Source organism: Trichechus manatus, unplaced genomic scaffold, assembly GCF_000243295.1.
Source record: "Trichechus manatus latirostris isolate Lorelei unplaced genomic scaffold, TriManLat1.0 scaffold00009, whole genome shotgun sequence".
NCBI lineage: Eukaryota > Metazoa > Chordata > Mammalia > Sirenia > Trichechidae > Trichechus > Trichechus manatus.
In genome coordinates this window covers 25,723,924-25,743,698 of record NW_004443945.1, presented here as the reverse complement: position 1 = coordinate 25,743,698, position 19,775 = coordinate 25,723,924, and the positions used below count along the sequence as shown (strand labels likewise).

Sequence of the window (19,775 nt, the reverse complement as noted above, 5' to 3'; positions counted from 1 at the left end):
CAGGGATCCCTCTGCGTGTCTGCATAAGCTGAGGGGGCAGGTCCCAAGCCACGCAGCAGTCTGGCCAGAATGGCCCCCAACTCAAGAAAAGAAAAAGAAAACAAACAAACAATTCAAAACAAACAGAAAACAGCCCTGGGATTCCACCAGCATGGCAGCACGGACTGGGAGGCAGTTCCACACTCGAATGGAGCCTCACAGACCCTCAGGAAAAAGCAAAGATGGCACACGGAGCCAGGTATTTGAGCAAAAGGAGGGGGAGATGATGAGAGGTAAGGAAGAAATCAAAAGAAGCAGAAAAAAGCAACACCAGCAGCCAACAAATGGCACTCAGGGAGTTGGCCAGTGCGGGTGGATGGAATCCAAGCAGCCAGTGCTTCCCGGCCAAGAGACTGTGGCCACGGGAAGCAGAGGAGGCCGAATGGGGGTGAAGAAGCGTGGGGGGTGGGAAGCATATATCGCCAGTTACCGGTTGTTCTGTCTCCTGTTGGAAGCTCCATGAAACTGCTTTGTTGTACCCCCTATTTGCTGGTCTCGAATAGGAGTTCAAGATGGCAGATCTATGCTGTGTTAGCCGATACGGGACCTCTCCATGTATGTCTCCCTGCTCTCTGTTCTCTGTCAGTTTCTTATTCCATTTGGTGCTTGGCTGAGTTCTTTTTCTCTTCATTTGATGTTTAGGGTTTCAGGATTGCTGTTTTCTCTGTTCAGCTTAGTTTTTTTGATCTTTGCTGTGGAGGGACTGCGTGGTGCTTCTGCCTAGAGCGCCATGTGCCGGAAGTCGCATTTTCTACATGTTGATCATAAATACCACGAGGCTGTTTGCCTTTACTAGAATGAACAGCAGTATACTTTCACAGCCCTGCTCTAGAAATAGACCATCTCCCCATCTCAGTGCTACAGTCTGATTCCCAGAGACTTCAATTGCCTTACCACCTCATAATATATCACAGTGACAGTGATATGATGATACGGCCTGAAGAATACATGGAAAGTGCCTGAGGGCCCTCATTCAGATATATGCATGAGAGGGAGAAGAAAGAACATTCTGTTAAAATTGAGACTTTCCACTTAAATGAAATTCATGGAGTTCCACTGTTTAGGACATGTCAGGATTGTCTCCCAGAGTAAATGTCAAAGTACTGCTATTAAGAAAAGGACATAGGTACAACTTCTTAAAAAAAAAAACAAAGAAACAAAGAAAAAACAACTTTGACATTACTTAGTAACATCATACCCATCCATGCCCTATGATCCAACATTCTTCTTGTACATGTGAACCAAGAAACATTGTTCATAACAGCATTCATAGAACAAAAACTGAAAACAATCTAATTATTCAAAATAAAAAAATCCAAACCTGTTGCCGTCGAGTCAATTCTGACTAATAGCGACCCTACAGGACAGAATACAACTGCCACATATGGTTTCTAAGGAGCGTCTGGTGGATTCAAACTGCCGACCTTTTGGTTAGCAGCCGTAGCTCCTTAATCACTACGCCACCAGAGTTTCTGGATGGAAAAATACTGGTATATACATTAAAATTGAATTCTATAAAGAAAATATAGAAAATGAATGAATTATATCTACAGTCACTGAAAAGAATAAAACCCTACAATATAATTTCAGCAGAAGCAGCAAGTTACATAGCAATACACACAGCATGATTTCATTTATATAAAGTTCAAAAACTGACAAAACCAAACAATATATTGTTTGATACATATCGAGATGGTAAGTCCATAAAAGAAATTAATATAAAATGCAGGATACTGTTTCTCTCTCAGAGGCAGGGTGAGTATTGCAATTGGACAAGAGGCTTCTAAGATACTAGTACATGTCTAATTGTTAACCTTGATGGTGGATACAAGATTGTTCATGTTATTTTTGTTTTATTTATGTAGGTGACCTAAAAAACTGCTTGTGTTGAGTGGGGCATGAGACAAACAAAAGGTTCTCCAGTGGGTTGCTGTGCAAGCTACTCTGAATCTTGGAGCTTATGACTTGACGGAGTCAATGGACCCTTAAGTGCTTTTAGCTAACTGAGATGTAGAAACAAGCCTTTAGCAGGTCCCAATAAAAGAGAAGTGGCAGTCTCTAGGGTTTTGGACCAGTGCCATACCTCCTTCAGAAAGTAACAGCTGCTAAGAACCAACTCCTGGATTACTACCAAGCTCTGGTGGAGACTTACTAGTTAGTTATGAGACTCAGGTGACCATCTGGCCTTAGCTCCCAGTCATGAATTGGGGGTTATCAAATTCAACAAACCATAAAATCAGGTGTACCATTTTAGCAGTTTTTTAGCAATGTTTGTAGATGGCTCTTTACAATATGCTGACACCAGCTGGAAGTAGACTGCTATGCTATCATAGTATCCTTGGAGATGGGCTGAAGGACAATGGATTAAGGGAAATCCTCCCAGTGAGCAAAGTTTTAATAGTATATTTTGTTGTGCACTTCACCCAGAAAGAGAGAAGACACAATACTAGTTCTCCTGAATTTGAAGCTAAGGCTGCCATTAAGCAGTTTGGGTTCTTTGGGCAACAGGCAAAAATGAAGAATCACAGTGTTGGCTGGGGTGATTGATGCTGGTTAGAGGAGCCCTGGAGCCCTGGTGGTGCGGTGGTTAAGCATTCAGCTGCTAACCAAAAGGTTGGCAGCTCAAATCTACCAGCTGCTCCTTGGAAATCCTATGGGGTAGTTCTACACCATCCTATAGGGTCAGAATTGACTCGACAGCAATGGTTTTGGTTTGGTTTGGTTTAGAGGAGCCCTGGTGGTGCAGTGGTTAAGTGCTTAGCTGTGAACCAAAAGGCTGGCAGTTCAAACCGACCAGCTGCTCTGCAGGAGAAAGATGTGGCAATCTGCTTCCGTAAAGATTACAGCCTTGGAAATCTTATGGAGCAGTTCTACTCTGTCCTATAGGGTCACTATGCGTTGGAATCAACTCAATGGCAATGGATTTGTTTTTTTGTTTTGTTTTGTTTCATCATAGATAAAATGATTTATTAATGCATAGTGAAGACCAAGATGAATATGGGAAGATATGAAGGAATCCTGGGGTAATCCCATGAAATACCATGACTGGTGGTAAAATTTAATGAAATTTCCATATAACTTATCACTAGCAGTATCAAAAAGGGCTTAGAACACTCAGAAATGAAGTCCTGGATTACCCCTAAGGGAAAAGAACCTCAGCAAACTAAGATGATTGATAGTGACAAGAAGATCTAGAATGAATATTGGAGGAGCGAGGTCAGAACTTACAACTATTATGACCAGCGGAGCCCTGGTGGTTCAGTGGTTAAGAGCTCAGCTGCTAACCAAAAGGTCAGCAGTTCGAATCCACTAGCCACTCCTTGGAAACCGTATAGAGCAGTTCTACTCTGTCCTATAGGGTCGCTATGAGTCAGAATCAACTCTATGGCAACAGGTTTGATTTTTGGTTTTTATTATGACCAGCTAAAGAACTAAGAATGATAGCCTGCATCTATATTTCTTTGCTTGCTCTTAGTGTATAATACCCATTCCCTACACACCCAATTCCCTTGTAAAATTGCCATGATCAAATTTTTAAACAAATATTTCTTCCTTATCCTCTTCCTCTAGGCTGGATCACAATAGAACTGAAGGAAGACTGAATGTCACTCAAGGAACTGGACTAGACAACAACAACTCTAGCCTTGGTTAGGGCGCATCTAGGTAGCTGTGGAGAATGCTGGGAATCTTCTTAGATCCCGTTCAGGGTTATTTTGATTGTAAAAGGCAGAAATCCAACTTGAACTAACTGGAAAATGAGAGATGGAGACAGAGAGAAAGAAAATATGAACACAGAATGGAAATGAGAATGAATGAATTTAATGGATCACATTCCAGGAGAAAAGGGAAGAATAAGGGTTTAATTGTGAATGACATGAGCTGTAATTTGACTCTGAAGAACTTTCTCTTTCCACCACTAGTTTCTATTTCTCGTTTCTCTTTGGAATCATGGTTATTTCTTATTCCAGCTCACATTCTTATTTAAAAAAAAAGAAAAAAGCCAAAATGAAATAGTTGCCCTGGAAAGATTTTAATCATTCTTATCGAGCCCTAAAAGACTACCTATCAGGTTTCTTATAATTACAGAAGACTGTGCTTCACCTTATGAGGACAGTGGTGGTTCAGTGGTAGAATTCTCCCCTTCCGTGCAGAAGACCGGGTTCAATTCCTGGCCACTGTACCCTGTGCACAGCCATTACCCATCTATCAGTGTAGTCTTGTGTGTGACTATGATGCTGAACAGGTTTCAGTGGAGCTTCCAGACTAAGACTGACAAGGAAGAAAGGCTTAGCAATCTACTTATGAAAATCAGCCAGTGAAAACCCTATGGATCACAATGGTCCAGTCCTCAACTGATCATGAGGATGGCACAGGACCAGTCAGTGTTTTGTTCCATTGGGCATGGGTTTGCCATGAGTTTGGGGGCTGACTCTTATAGCAGCTAACAATAACAACATGCTTCACTTAACAGGTGTATAGATCCTAGTTCAGACTAGTTTAATGAACCAAACTACTCTGTCTCTGTTTTCCTTTGCTAAATATAGACTGAAAATATATATTGACAACTTCATGGTACGTAGCAACAGAACTGGCTGTTTCAAGTCTTAAATGGGGATAAGAAAAAAGAACTCAAAGAAAAATCTTAATTAGAAAGTAAATATTAATGCAAAATAATTTTCAAATTATGACTAGGCTTTTCAATAGCAGAGATAGTACCACATGTATTCACAATTTTTATTTACATATACTTTGCGGACAAATTGTATATCTGTTTTTTAAACCAAATACTTTAAAAAGATATTTTGTTATAATTTATAATCAGAAATATTATCTATGTTAAAAGTTCCTCTGTTTCCATATTTAGTAGGATTAAAATATATTTAAGTTTATCATGAGCATTGTTTCTATAAAGAACCACAGGTAGATACAAAAATACATATCTAATAAAGATCATAAATACTGTGGTAACTTAATATTATCATTTACCATTTTTCATACTGCATTATTTTAGGAAAGAACACAATAATTTATATGCTCTATTTAATTCAATATAAAAACCTATATTTATGTCATGAATTATTTCATATTTAAAGCAATAGCCAGTTATAACTATGCTAGTTTTACTGGGAGTTTCCTTAGTTTAATAAAAGAATAGATTGCTTAACTGCTTTTGGCTCTTTGCATTTCAATTTCTTAGCCTTGCCCAGAAACAAGACTGCATCTCTGCCCTTTGTTGATACTGCTGCCCAAGCTCATTATCATGTGAATATCTGGTTATTGTTTTATAAATGTTCATTTTTCAGAAGCTCACTGTTTCTTTTCTTTTTTTTCTCAACAGTCGACTTTACACTATCCACACTCATTATCATCATGTGGCAGTACTGCTCTTCCTCTGCCTTTGCTGCTTTAAAAATTAATGCCCTGTTATTTTTTGAATACTGCATAAGCTGCTTATGAGTACATTATGCTATCAAGCAAGCACATGCAGAAAAGCTTCCTAAATTGTTATTCTCTCAGTGAAAATACAGCTGGTTCTGCTTCAAAGGCACATCTTTTCACCTGCAAATGGACTTGCTCCTACACTTACTTATTCCTCAATACATTGTCTTTTATTTGTGTCTGGAAATCTTTAATTGCCTTTAATTAGAAAAAAGTAAATTCAGTGCTTTAATCTTGCAAATACATTCAATCATAATTCTGTCTGGGATGAATACCAAGTTCTATTCACTGTCTGATCTCTATAACAAAGATATATAATTTATTGTCCATTTATATATACCACACCAATTAAGATACAATAGAAAAGCAAAGAGATAAGAGTCAAAATATTTGAAAAGAAAAATTCGCAATCTAAATTTAATTACTCAAATGAATTATTGGAAGATGAGTTATTTACAGTATGACAAAAATACCGACAAATAATAAAATTTGCTAATCAACAGTAAAGACTTCTATATTTCATTCAACATTTTTAGAGTAATTTCTCATCAACTGTTTAAAATCCCTTCCCCATTCCTCAAAAAACAAAACACTACTTGGAATCTTACTATTCTTGTATTACTAAAATTCATATAAAACAGCAATACAATTTGGCATATAAAGTAAGTTCCAATTGCCTTATGAACATGATTTTTTAATACTATATTACAAATTACAAATAACTGTAGAAAACTCATTACAAAATCAAGGTTCAGTAGTCTTTCTATGGAACCCTACAGCAAACTTTAGTAGTTACGTCAGTAAACAACAGTCTTCAGTAATTAATTTCTGTGTTTTGATAGCTGCAACATGAGCAAAATAAAAAACGGCATGTTCAAAGACAAATAACTAATTAAAACATTAATCAATCAAATGAATAAAAAGGCAATTATTACAAAACCAGAAACACAATAAAAAACTGATGCAGTGGATTACCACTAGCATATTATGCCTTTATATTTAGCCAATTATACAAAATGATGCCATACATTTCCCTTATAAAAAGGAGGTATTATTTATAAAAATAAGATCTGCAAAAAGTGTTTTTCTCAAAATTAGCTAGGGATATCTGAGCTAAAAAAAGCAGGCTAGTAAATTAAACCTTAAAAATTAAAATTTCTTTCAAACTTTTTTATTTCAATGTTATACAGGCAACTCAAACCAATGACAATTTTTCAGTGCTTGGACAGAACAGCTTGACACTAATCATATATTACAAAGGACAAATCATCATTTAACACTACATTAAGCACTAAGAAAAAAGTACTAAGCTTCGGGTTGCTACAAAGATAAACCAACAAGTTGCTCATGAGACATAAATTAATTTCCAGGAACATTATATTAAAAATGTTAACCAAGCAACAAGTTATATTTGGATGAAAAACAGCTTAAAAAGGAAAATAAATGTTCAAAAGCCAGAAATAAAGAAAAAACCCAAATCAAGACAGCTAGTTCCAGTTGATATCCTAGTAGCCCTGGATACAGTGTTGAGTGTGAAATAGTGTCTGGTTATAAGGTAAAAAGGACTGAATATTGGCTTTTAAATCCCAGACATATACAGGGCCACCATGAGAAAGGAGCCAAGACTGAGATATTCGCATAAAGTGGAGGTCCTCAATGAATTGACCAAACCGTAAAAAGGGGACAGAAAAAAAAAATAATAACCTGCACTAGGATAGCAGGAATCTTGCTGTTGCTGGAGGCTCTGGGTATGGGGGAAATATGCAACTCCAATGAAAAACAAAACCACAAGCCTGTTAGGCCCATAACAAGGTTTAAGGTCCAAATTACACTTACAAGAATCCTAAGTCAAGAAATAAGTCCAGAACAATGATCCAAAATCTATAAAACTTCTAGTGTCACGAAGTAAATAGAGCGTTACTCTATAAGAATACTTTCACAATTCATAGCTGATGGGACTCCCACAGAGGGGAAAAATAAGAACAAACCAAATCTGTTGTAGCTGAGTATACACACACACACACACACACACACACACACACAGAAATATAAATCAAAAAGGGATTAAAAAAGAAAGGACTAACAGAAGGAAAAGGAAAAAACCATGAGGGTGAATAATACAACAAATGAGAAATCTGGTACCATAAGAAGGAGCAATAGAAAAGTCTGAACGGGAATATGAAATTGGTGTTTAAAATAGAGGGAAAAAAACATATGACTAAAATAAGGAATAAGACATGTTTTACTTTTTTAAAATTCTATTGTGCTTTAGGTGAAAGTTTACAGTGCAAATTACTCTTTCATTCAAAAATTTATACACAAATTGTTTTGTGACATTGGTTCCAATCCTCACAATGTGTCAGCACTCTCCCGCTTTCCACCCCAGGTTTCCCATGTCCATTCATCCAGTTTTCCTGTCCCTTGTTGCCTATCGCCTTTGCTTCGGAGCAGGTGTTGCCATTTGGTCTCAAATACTTGATTGAAATAAGAAGCATGTTCTTCACGTGTGTTACTGTTTGTTTTATAGGTCTGTCTTATCTTTGGCTGAAAGGTGGACTTCTGGAGTGGCTTCTGTTCTGAGTTAGCAGGGTGTCTGGGGGGCCATAGTCTCGGGGTTTCTCCAGTCTCTGTCACACAAGTATGTCTACTCTTTAGTTGTGAGTGTGAATTTTGTTCTACATTTTTCTCCAGCTCTGTCCAGGATCCTCTATTGTGATCCCTGCCAGAGTGGCTGGTGGTAGTAGCCAGGCACCTTATAGTTGTGCTGGACTCAGTCTGGTGGAGGCTGTGGTAGTTGTGGTCCATTAGTCCTTTGGACTAATCTTTCCCTTGTGTCTTTGGTCTTCTTCATTGTCTCTTGCTCCAGACCGGGTGGGACCAGTAAATATGTCTTAGATTGCCGCTCACAAGCTTTTAAGACTCCAGAAGTTACTCGCCAAAAGTAAGATGTAGAACATTTTCTTTATAAACTATCTAATGCCAATTGAGCTAGATATCTCCCGAGATCATGGTAACTAGACCTTCAGCCCAGTAACTAGGTCCTTCAGGAAGTTTCGATGTGTCTATGAAGCATCGATCACTCCCTTAGTCAACTTGTGCTGACTTCCCCAGTATTGTGTAATGTCTTCCCTTTCATCTGAGTTATCATTTATCTATTGTCTAGTTGTAACCATCAAAGATTGTTTCTTTCTGTGTGTAAACATTTTCGTGAGTTTTATAATAGCGGTCTCGTACAGTGTTCATCCTTTTGTGACTGCCTTATTTTATTCAGCATAAAGCCCTCCAGTTCACCCATGTTGTGAGATATTTCACAGATTCATCATTGTTCTTTATCGTTGCATAGTATTCCACTGTGTGTATGTACCATAGTTTGTTTATCCATTCATCTGTTGATAGGCACTTAGGTTGTTTCCCTCTTTTTGCTATTGTGAATAAGGCTGCAATAAACATGGGTGTGCATACGTTTATTTACGTGAGGGCTCTTATTTCTCTAGATATATTCCTAGGAGTGAGACAGCTGTGTCATATGGTATTTCTATTTCTAACTTTTTAAAGAAGTGCCATATCATTTTCCAAAATGGTTGCACCATTTTGCATTCCCACCAGCAATGCATAAGAGTTCCAATCTCCCAGCAGCCTTTTCAACATTTGTTATTTTCTGTTTTTTTTAATTAGTACCAGTAATGTCAGGGTGAGATGGTATCTCACTGTAGTTTCGATTTGCATTCCTCTAATGGCTAGTGATCAAGAACATTTCTTCATGTGTCTGTTAGCCACCTGAATGTCTTGTTTGGTGAAGTGTCTGTTCATATCCTTTGTCTATTTTTTAACTGGATTATCTGTCTTCTTGTTGTAAAGGTGTTGGATTTTCCTATAGATTTTAGAGATCAGACCTTTGTCAGATATGTCATAGCCAAAATTTTTTTCCCAGTCTGTAGGTTCTCTTTTTACTCTTTTGGTGAAGTGTTTCAATGAGCATAAGTGTTTAATTTTTAGAAGACCCCAGATATGTAGCTTATCTTCTGGTGTTTGTGTATTGTTAGTTATGGTTTGTATTCTATTTCTGAGATATATTAGGGCCCCTTGTGTTGACCCTATCTTTTCTTGATGATTTTTATAGTTTTTGGTTGTGTATTTAGATCTTTGATTCATTTTGAATTAGTTTTTGTGTATGATGTGATACATGGGTCTTGTTTCATTTTTTTTTTACTGATGGATATCCAGTTTTGCCAGCACCATTTGTTTAAAAGACTGTCTTCTCCCCATTTAATGGACTTTGGGCCTTTGTCAAAGATCAGGTGACTGCAGGTGGATGGATTTTTATCTGGGTTCTCAATTCCACTCCATTGGTCACTGTGTTTGTCTTTGTACCAGCACCAGGCTGTTTTGACTACAATAGCTGTAGAGTAGGTTCTGAGATCAGGTAGCATGAGGCCTCCTACTTTGTTCTTCTTCTTCAATAAGGCTTTACTTATCTGGGGCCTCTTTTCTTTCCATATAATTATTAGTTTTTCCACCTCATTAAAGAATGCTGTTGGTATTTTATTGTTTTGACATTGTCATCATTTACAGATCGACATCTCTCGTTTCCTGTTTTAAGTCTTTCAGCTTTAATTATTGAGAATTATTTACTTAGTTTGGTATCTGGCTGATGCTGTCCTACGTCCTAGACTCAGGTTGCTGTCTGATATTGTTGATTCTCTAACCAAAGGACCTCCTTTAATAATACTTGTAAGTTTTCTTTAGTTTTTACAAATTCCTTTAATTTCAGTTTATCTGGAAATGTCCTAATTAACCATTGTATTTGAGACAGAGTTTTGCAAGATATATTATTCTTGGTTGGCAGTTTTTTTCTTTTGAGGTTTTACATATGTTATTCCACTGTCTTCTTGCCTGCATATTTTCTGCCAAGTAATCAGAGCTTAGTCTTATTGCTTCCCCTTTGTAAGTGACTTTTCCTTTTTCTCAAGCTGCTCTCAGGATTCTTTCTTTGTCTTTAATCTTGGCAAGTGTGATTATGATACATCTTGGGGACTTTCTTTTGGGGTCTATCCTATATGGGATTCGTTGGGCTTCTTGGATGGTCAGCTTTTCATCTTTCAGGATATTTGAGACATTTTCTCCCAGCAAATCTTCAACAGTCTTCTCTGTTTTTCATTTTCTCCCTCTGTTCTGGAACTTGGATCACACGCAAATTTTTGCTCTTGTTTGTGTCCCACATAATTCTTAGGTTTTCTTCACTTTTCTGTGATTTTTACTCAAAGTGGCATCCGTGGATTTGTCTTCATCTCGCTGATTCTGTCTTCCATTGTTTGAAATTTGTTACTAAAACCTTCTATTGAGTTGTCCGCTTCTGAAATTTTGTTATCTTTTGGATTTCTAGTTGCTGATTCTGTATGATTTCTAATTATTTATTTTGATCTTTTATTCTTGTATTATTTTCCTGAAACTTTCTATTGCTTTGTCTGTGTTTTCCTTGACATTTGCTATGTTTTCATTGGTTTTGTCTGTTTTCCATGATTTTATTTTTTCCTTTGCTTTATCTATGTTTTCTTTGATCTCTTTCCTAACCTCTTGGAGAGCTCTTTTGAATTCCATGCCAGGTAGTTCTAATGCCTTTTCTTCTACGAGAAGGTTATATAATTCTTTATTTTGGTCACCTGCTGGAGCCATTTTGTTCTGTTTTTTATATGTTTTGATATTGTCTGCTTTCTCTGAGACATTAATGTATTATTTTCTTTCTTTATTGGTTGTATGTTAATTTGTTTCATCCCGCTTTTTTGTTTTGTTTTGATATGTCAGGGCGGGCAGCCCAGGCATGCTTTGCTGACTGCTCATCAGTGGGCATGATAGCTCTTACTACCTTGTCCAGGTGTGTAGGGCAGCAGCAGACAAGGTGAGCCTGCTTCAGTGTACACTGGTTTGGCACTATGGCTGAGGGTGGACTGGGTGGGCGCTACCTGCCTCCTAATGTTCGTCCGGTGGTGTGGAAGTGTTCACAGCTCCTTGCCAGATGGGTGGGGTGTCAGACACAGAGTGGCTCAGGCTCGCTTCCCACCATTCAACAGCTGGTTGAGTGGAAGGAGGGGAGGTTTTAGGCCATGTATGGCAGCAGGCCTAAGCACCGGGGGCACTCCAGCTGTGGCAGCACAGAAGGGGCCAGTGAGGAGGGAGGTTGGAGGTGTACGGGACTAGGTACGAGGGAGAAAGACAAGAAGAGAAAGATAAAAAAGGGCAGCATGGCAGAAGTCAGCAGGTGGGGACAGGGCGGGCCCAGGGGCTGGCAGAAAATGGGGAGGTGGCATATGGGGCAAGGTGAGTGTGAGAAAGAACAGAATGAAAGAAAAAGGAAAAAGAAAAATATTAAAAAATTAATGGCAGCATTGTGGGGGCCAGCGGGTGGAGGCAGGGAAGACTCAGGGCAGCAGCGGTTCAGTACATCAGTGGCACTCTATCTTCGGTGGTGTGGTGGGGGCCGGCAGAAAGGGAGAGGTGTCATACAAGGCTAGGTCAGAGGGAAAAAGAAAAGTAAGAAAGAAAAAGAACAATGAAGGCATAGTGGGGGCCAGCAAGTGGGTACAGAGCAGACCTGGGGGTCGGTGGAAATGGAGGGGATGTAGCTTACATGGCTAGATGGGACGGAGAATGAAAAGAAAGAAAAACATGGTAGCACAGCAGGTGGGGATGGGGAGGACCTGGAGAGGGGTGGGCCAGTGTGATGGTGGCTCTCTAGGCGTGGCAGTGTGGCAGCACAGTGGGACTGGTGGGAAGGGGGGAAGGTGGCATATAGGGCTAGGAGGGAGGGAGAAAGAAAAGGAAGAAAAGAAAAAAGAAAAAAACAATGGCATCGTGGGGGCCAGCAAGTGGGTGTGGGGCAGACCTGGGGGCCAGGTGGAAGGGAGGGGATGTTGCTCACAGGGCTAGATGGAAGGGAGGAAGAAAAGAAAGAAAGGAAAGAAAAAAAAGTGGTGACGCAGTGGGAGCCAGCAAGTGGGGATGGGGAGGACCTGGGGTAGCAGTGGGTTGGTGTACCAATGGCTCTCTAGCCATGGCAGCGCAAACAGACCTTCTACACATGAAAAATAAAATGACTGAAATTATATATTCAATGGATGCAAGGTCCCAAATCAAAAAACCAAACCCGTGGCCATCAAGTTGATTCCATGGGGTTTCCGAGGTTGTAAATCTTTACAAAAACAGACTGCCACATCTTTCTCTTGTGGAGCACCTGGTGGGTTTGAACCACTGACCTTTTGGCTAGCAGCCAAGTGCTATAACCAGTGTGCCACTGGGGTCTTTAGATGCAAGGCAGACATAGCAATAAATAAACAAGAGATAGAGACACAGAGAGAGAGAGAAAATGCAAATATCTGTAAACTAATAAAAGACAGGTCTGAGAAAATATTAAACTGAGAATATAAGACAAATATAAATAGAGAAAATACTGATTTTAAGAGAGATGAACACTGTAATGAGAAAGCTTAACTTATATGTAATAAGATTTTCAGTAGAACAGATAGAAATAGGAAAGGCATTATTCAAAAACATCACAGATGACATTCTTCCAGAAGTAAAGATAGACACGACGCCTAGAATGAAGAAGCGCATCGAGTCCTAAGTCTCTTTTTTAATTCTCTTTAATAAATAAAAATAAATATACACATAAAGCATAGATTCAAAACATTTAGAATAAAGAGAAAAATCTTAAAAACAGGAAAGTATATAAAGGTAGTTCCCAACTTATGACACATTTGAGTTATGATGAACCGCACTTCCAACCATTCTTTTTTTTTTTTTTGGTACATCTTATTGTTAGTAACATGTACTACAAACAGGGACTGATTACTCAATAAGCAAGTAAGCATGTGCTTAGGGCATCAATAAAATAGGGGTACCAGTTGCCCGAAGCAAAGACCCTTAGTGTACAAAAATCATTAAAGTAAGACTCAATTCATTATCCTTATTATGTATGGAAATAGACATTATTTGGTAGCTTAATTGTGAAGAAATCATTGAAGAATTTATCAGAGCAAAGAATACAAAGAAATGTTTTTAATTATAACATGTTAGAGATGAAAGATGTATCTAAAAATAAAATACAGTAATTTGTTGTAATATTTGTTTTCTGATGACTAAATTTTCTTTTATGACATCTTTTCATTTGTTCATTTACAATTACAGTGTTTATTATGAAACAAGCATCAAAATTTAACTATGAGCCATTTCAAGCAATATTAGTGAAAGTCAATTTTTTGTTGTGAGAGATCAACAGAATTTTATATTGATTGTTGAAACAACTAAGTTCACTGACTCATTTTCTTTGTTGTAGAATATGTGGAATATTATTTTTGTAGAAAATGTGGTATATAGTAAAAATCTTAGTTCCCTGCATCCACTAAAAATCTTATAATCCAGTTTATCTCATTACGCTAAAATGGCACATGCCACTTTTGTGTTCAATAGCTAATATAGTTGAATTTAAAAAGAAGTTACATCATGGATAGCTAAGATGCACACACATGTATATATATATAACTCAGGAGCCCTGGTGGTGCAGTGGTTAAGAGCTCAGCTGCTAACCAAAGGGCTGGCAGTTTGAATCCACCAGCCACTCCTTGGAAATCCAATGGGATGGTTCTACTCTGTCCTATAGGGCCACTATGAGTCAGAATCGACTGGATGGCAAGGGGTTTGGTTTCGGGTTTTTTTTGGTACGTAACTCACATATCTACTTCGAATGCATGTAAGCAGAGGGGAGCCACAGATTATCAATGCTTAGGGCCCTCACACGCCTAAATCCAGCCCTGAGTACATACAATGTTGCAGCATATAATTTGTTGATGTTATCACTCTCATGCCAATCCCCAAAGACAAATAAAGACTGGATTTATAAAGACATTGATAATAAAAAATATTGAAAGCTTAAAAAAAAAAATGAAGTATTCGACTTACGTCTGAACCGAATTACAACAGGGTCATCAGAACGGAACCCTGTCGTAAATTGGGGACTACCTGTACTTAAAAGAAATAAGTTAGGCTAATGGAAGAATTGTCATCAGAGCCAGCAAAAACAAGAAATGAATGGCATAGCATCTCCAAAGTTCTCAGCAAATACAATTATGAATCAAGAACTCTGCACTCTGCTAAACTAAACATGAGTGGAATGCAACAACATTGTCTTACGCACAAAAACTGAGAAATTTTACCACTCGTAGATGCTTACAAGAAGGCAGAAGGGACAAGAATACCTTACCAGAAGGAAGGTGTGAAGTACAAAAAGTATTGGTTAGTAAAGTCAGTAAACAGGAAGTTAGATAATTCCAAACCCACTGACGTCGAGTCGATTCCCATTCATACAGACCCTATCACTGGTGGTTCAAAACTTAAAAACAAATAACAATAATTGCAATGATTGAGTCTGTTGTGCTAAATAAAGTAACAGGCAACAACAACAACATGAAAAATGATAGGAGGGATTGATCAGGTAAAAATCTTTCCACTGTTTAAGTTAAAGATATTGATAAACTTTAAACTTAATTAAGTCAAACACACCAGATAAAATTTGAAGGCATCCAAAAAATAAAGGAAATGGAATGCAAATTTTAAAAATCTGAAGAATAAACAAACAAAAAAAAAAAAATCCAAAATTTGCAGGAAAGAATGTTGCAGTGGAGGGTAGCAAGGAAAAATTACTACAAGAAGAAAATAAAATATAAGTTGTGGAGATATGTCCATATTTACCATTTACAGTAAATGATATTGGATTAATTTTCCTTAATTAAAAACAAGATTCTTAGGTTATGTGAAAAACATCAATACATGATGTTAAAGTCTAGCTGAAAGCAACGGAGTAGTAAAAAAATATCAGAATACCAAACAAAAGAAAGGTGTTTTACCAATATTAATACATAAGAAAAAGAGGCTAAGAAAAAACTTAAGCATTTTATAAATAAAAAGTCATTAATTAATAGAAAAGGGGGAACAGTAAAAAATAAAATAATAAACTGGTTCTGATAAGGGTGATGAAATAATTGTTAGCTACTATTACATAAAAAATATTTAAATCAGTTGCATTTCTGTATGCGTTACTTACAAATGTAAATATGATTTGGCTTAAAACGTTTAAAAACATCAATTTATAAAATATCTCAATTACGTTGTTTTTTCTTATTTCTCCTTTTTTTCCAATTTTTGAAATACTTTCTCTCTACATTAATACATTTAATGATAGACAATACCAAACCATCTGCTTTTTCAAACATTATTTATGAAGAAATGATGAGGCCCAAGCCACTTTATTTCCCCTCATTAAAAAAAAAAAAAAAATTCCATTGCTGTGGAGTCGATTCCGACTCATGGTGACAGAAAGAATTAAGTGCTTGGCTACTAAGCTGAAGGTTGGTGGTTCAAACACACCCAGTGGCGCTGAAGAAGAAAGGCATGATGATCTGCTTCCATAAAGACTACAGACAAGAAAACCGTATGAAACAGTCGCCATGATTTCCTCTATATTCAGCAATATTTCAGAGTACTCAGTTTTTCTTAGTTTATTGCCTTGATGGTGATAAGGTATTTCATCTCAGTTCCCTACACATTTCAAGATTATGCTACAATAATTTAAACAATGTGATTTTAATGTAATGATTCTACATCTACAAGGTACTTCCTGTCAGTGTTAGCCTATTTGATTCTCACCTGAGCAAAGAATATTGCAAACAAAGACTTCTGTGAAAACCATCAATCACTGTCATTTAGTAGATAGTTGGAAAGGAAAAACTTTTAGTGGAAGATAAGTATTAAACAGTAATGTTAAAATCATCATGCAAAACATAGAATCGGTTTTGCCAAAATATCATTACCACTGAAAAATTACATAAATAAGTGTGATTTAGTAGCAAGGGGATATTGTATAGATATAATACCAACATTCTTTATGAAAGCTTACTAGCATTCTTTATGAAAATATATTAGCAAACTAAATTAGCTTAGTAATAACTTTAGTATTCAACAACCATGTAATTTTTTTTTTTAATAAACTGTCGATGTATTCTTGTAAAGAATGGGTAGAAAACCCTGCACCTAGAGATCAGTCTAAATTCAATTCATTTATATTTTATACATTTTCCTTTTACCACCTATACGGAAGCACCTTCCCAAGATAATTCTAGCTGCTTTATTCCCTCTTCATTCTAGATCGTGTCTAGGCAACATCTGTATAAGACTCCATTTAAATGAGATAGTGTTAATGATAGATCTGTCATTGCCTTCTATGAGTTCAGGCTTGCAATACTTTCTAAACCTGACTGAAAAAATCTGAAAATCCTTCAATGAGAACATCCTTAAATATATGTAAATTCATCTCTGCTTTTATAAAAACTACGTGCATGTATGTGTGTGCTTGTGATTATATATATATAGTTCTATAGTGTATGGATAAGAATCTTGATAATATAGCACATTATCCTTTAAAACGGTAAACAAAACTGTACCTTCACTAATCTACTTTTAATACATTTTGTTTGATATTATTACTATATTTGCTAAGTGAACACAGGATAACTCATATCTATGCAGCACTCCAGGTTATGAACTGCTCTAATACTTCTCTTGGGATCTCACAATAACCGTGTGAGGCAGGCAGATCTTGTGTCTGCATTTATTTTCAAATGAAAGTCGAACAAGAAAGAGAACATTATATGGAAATTTAACGTATATCACAACACCCTCAAAACAATTTGTGATAAGGAGAAACGGGTGAGGCTTCACAATCCTATTACTTTTCCTGTCTTATTCTTCTTTGGCGCTAATAAATATGAAAAGACTTAAGAGGGAAGGAGAGGGGTGGCATACAAGGGAGGGTAGGATGAGAAAGGGGAAGTTACCTTTTTGCTTCTAATTCATTTATAATTTACTGCACTTTGTTCAAAGAATGTGGTTGCAGGATGTTTATTCTCTAAACTTCAGAGAAATTGCTTTGTGAACAAGTATGTGAGTAATTATTATTTTTTTAAATAAAGTGTCCATGTCTTGTAAAGAATGGGTAGCAAACCCAGCACCTAGAGATCAGTCTAAAACATAAGCTCCCTGTTGTGTTTCTGTGCTGTTGAGCAGACTTTTCTCGTCCACCATTTTAATAAGGTAGAAGCTGTTCAAAGGTCCTAGCTAGACTTGGGAGCCTTAATACCATCCCCAAAGCCTTGTGTCTACCTCTTCCAAGTCTTCACTTATGACTCCTGAAGAGTTCTATTTCTTTTTTTTGAGCTCAGCTTCCCATTTAAAAGGATGTTCACTCTGTTTTAGTGTATTTTAATAGAAAATTTTCAGAATATAAAATTATTGTCACTGAGTCAACAAAATTAAGTGCTTACATGGATAAAAGAAATGGTTTAAATAGCTTACTAAATGATGATATTACAAACACTGAGTATACACAAACATCTAGGCTTAAGAAGAAAAATAATAAAATTTGGTTTTGGATTTATTAAAGAATACAAATTATAAGTGCTCAAAAAAAATCACAAGAACATGAACAGCATTTCTTCACTGGCAAGTAGGAATGTGTTTCCTTTTCTTCTTAAAAACCTATACCATCTAAGATATAACTGTCGAACTCTACTTGTATGGAGCAAAATAGAATGAGGGAAGTCAATGGCTCAGAGAAGAAACTAGTCCACAGGACTAACAGCCTACATGAGCCACAACTTCTTCTAATCTGAGATCAGAACTAGATGCTGCCCAACTACCACTACGGACCATTCTGACTAGGGACATAATAGAAGGTCCCAGACAAAATGTGAGAAAAATGTAGAACAGAACCGAAATTCCTAAAAAAGGCCAGACCTACTGGACCAATAGAGACTAGAGGAACCCCCAAGACTAATCATCATAACATACCCTTTGAACTTTGAATTGAAGTTATTTCTGCAGGTCACCTTTCAGCCAAATAACAGATTGACTTATAAAATAAACAAAATCACCCATGAGTAATGTGCTCCCTTAAACAATTAACTACATGAGACCAAATAGTCAACATTTACCCAAAACCAAAGATGAGAAGGCAAGGAGGGAAGGGAAGCTGGATCAATGGAAACAGGACAAACAGAATGAAATAATGAGAATGTTGACACATTATAAAAATTCTAACCAATGGCATGGAACAATTTGTATAAAAATTGTATCATACACATTATAGAAAATTTATTTTCTTAATATTATGCACAACTGCTTTTTTCTTTATCTTAATTCACAGGAGTGTATCAAAGGGAATTCACTGCTTACCAATCTGTTTTCTGTACTGATCAACAGGAAGCTTTACAGTAGAGGCATCTTTTCTACCCATCTTTGATCTCCAAAATGCCTGCTGAAAAGAAAGAAAATAATTACAATGAAATCCTAAAAAATTAAAGGACTATCTATGAACTTCAGGAATAATTTATTCTATAAAATTCATTTGTAAAGAAATGGTTAAAAATGCCTTTCAGATACCCCATGAGATATCAGTAAAGAACATTAAATTCTTTTTTTTTTTTTAATTTAAAATCTTCTATTTTTTTCCCATACAAAAACTCATGCATACATTGTTATATGACCCTAATTGCTCTCCCCATACTGTGACAGCACACTCCTCCTTTCCGCCCCAGATTCCCCACGTGCATTCAACCAGCTCCTAACCCTCTCCGCCTCCCCCTCTCACCTCCAGACAGAAGCTGCCTGTTTAGTGTTCTGTATCTACTTGAGCTAAGAGGCACACTCCTCACGAGTATCACTTTATGTCCCACGGTCCAGTCCAATCCCTGTCTTGGCCTCGGAAACTGTTTTAGTTCTGGGCTGATAGAGAATCCAGGGGCCATGTTTTCTGGGGTTCCTCCAGTCTCAGTCAGAGCATTAAGTCTGGTCTTATTAGAATTTGAGTTCTGTATACCCCACCTTTCTCCTGCTCCATCTGAGACTCTTTACTGTGTTCCCTGTCAGGGCAGTCATAGGTGGTTGCCGGGCATCATCTAGTTATTCGGGTCTCAGGCTGATGAAATCTCTGGTTTATGTGGCCCTTTCTGTCTCTTGGGCTAATACTTTCCTTGCGTCTTCAGTGTTCTTCATTCTCCTTTCCTCCAGGTGGTTGGGAACAATTGATGCATCTTAGATGGCCGCTGGTAAACTTTTAAGAGCCCAGACGCCACTCACCAAAGTAGGATGCAGAACATTTTAATAAGCTTTGTTATACCAATTAACCAAGATGTCCCCTGAAAGTATAGTCCCCAGACTCCTGCCCCTGCTACTCTGTCCCTCAAAGTGTTTGA

The 19,775-nt window shown here is 37.3% G+C and overlaps 1 protein-coding gene across 5 annotated transcripts in view; it reads right to left on the bottom strand.

Moving 5' to 3' along the window:
• Nucleotides 1–19,775, bottom strand: part of TRIQK (triple QxxK/R motif containing) — a 92,936-nt gene that overhangs the window by 18,334 nt on the left and 54,827 nt on the right. For 4 of the 5 annotated variants that reach the window (XM_023726081.1, XM_004370776.2, XM_023726084.1 and 1 more), the window contains one exon: nt 18,757–18,838. In XM_023726081.1, the coding sequence (XP_023581849.1) occupies nt 18,757–18,817 (61 nt within the window). In that variant the 5' untranslated portion in view covers nt 18,818–18,838. The remainder of the gene's footprint in view (nt 1–18,756; nt 18,839–19,775) is intronic. The other variant, XM_023726082.1, reaches the window with a different exon arrangement.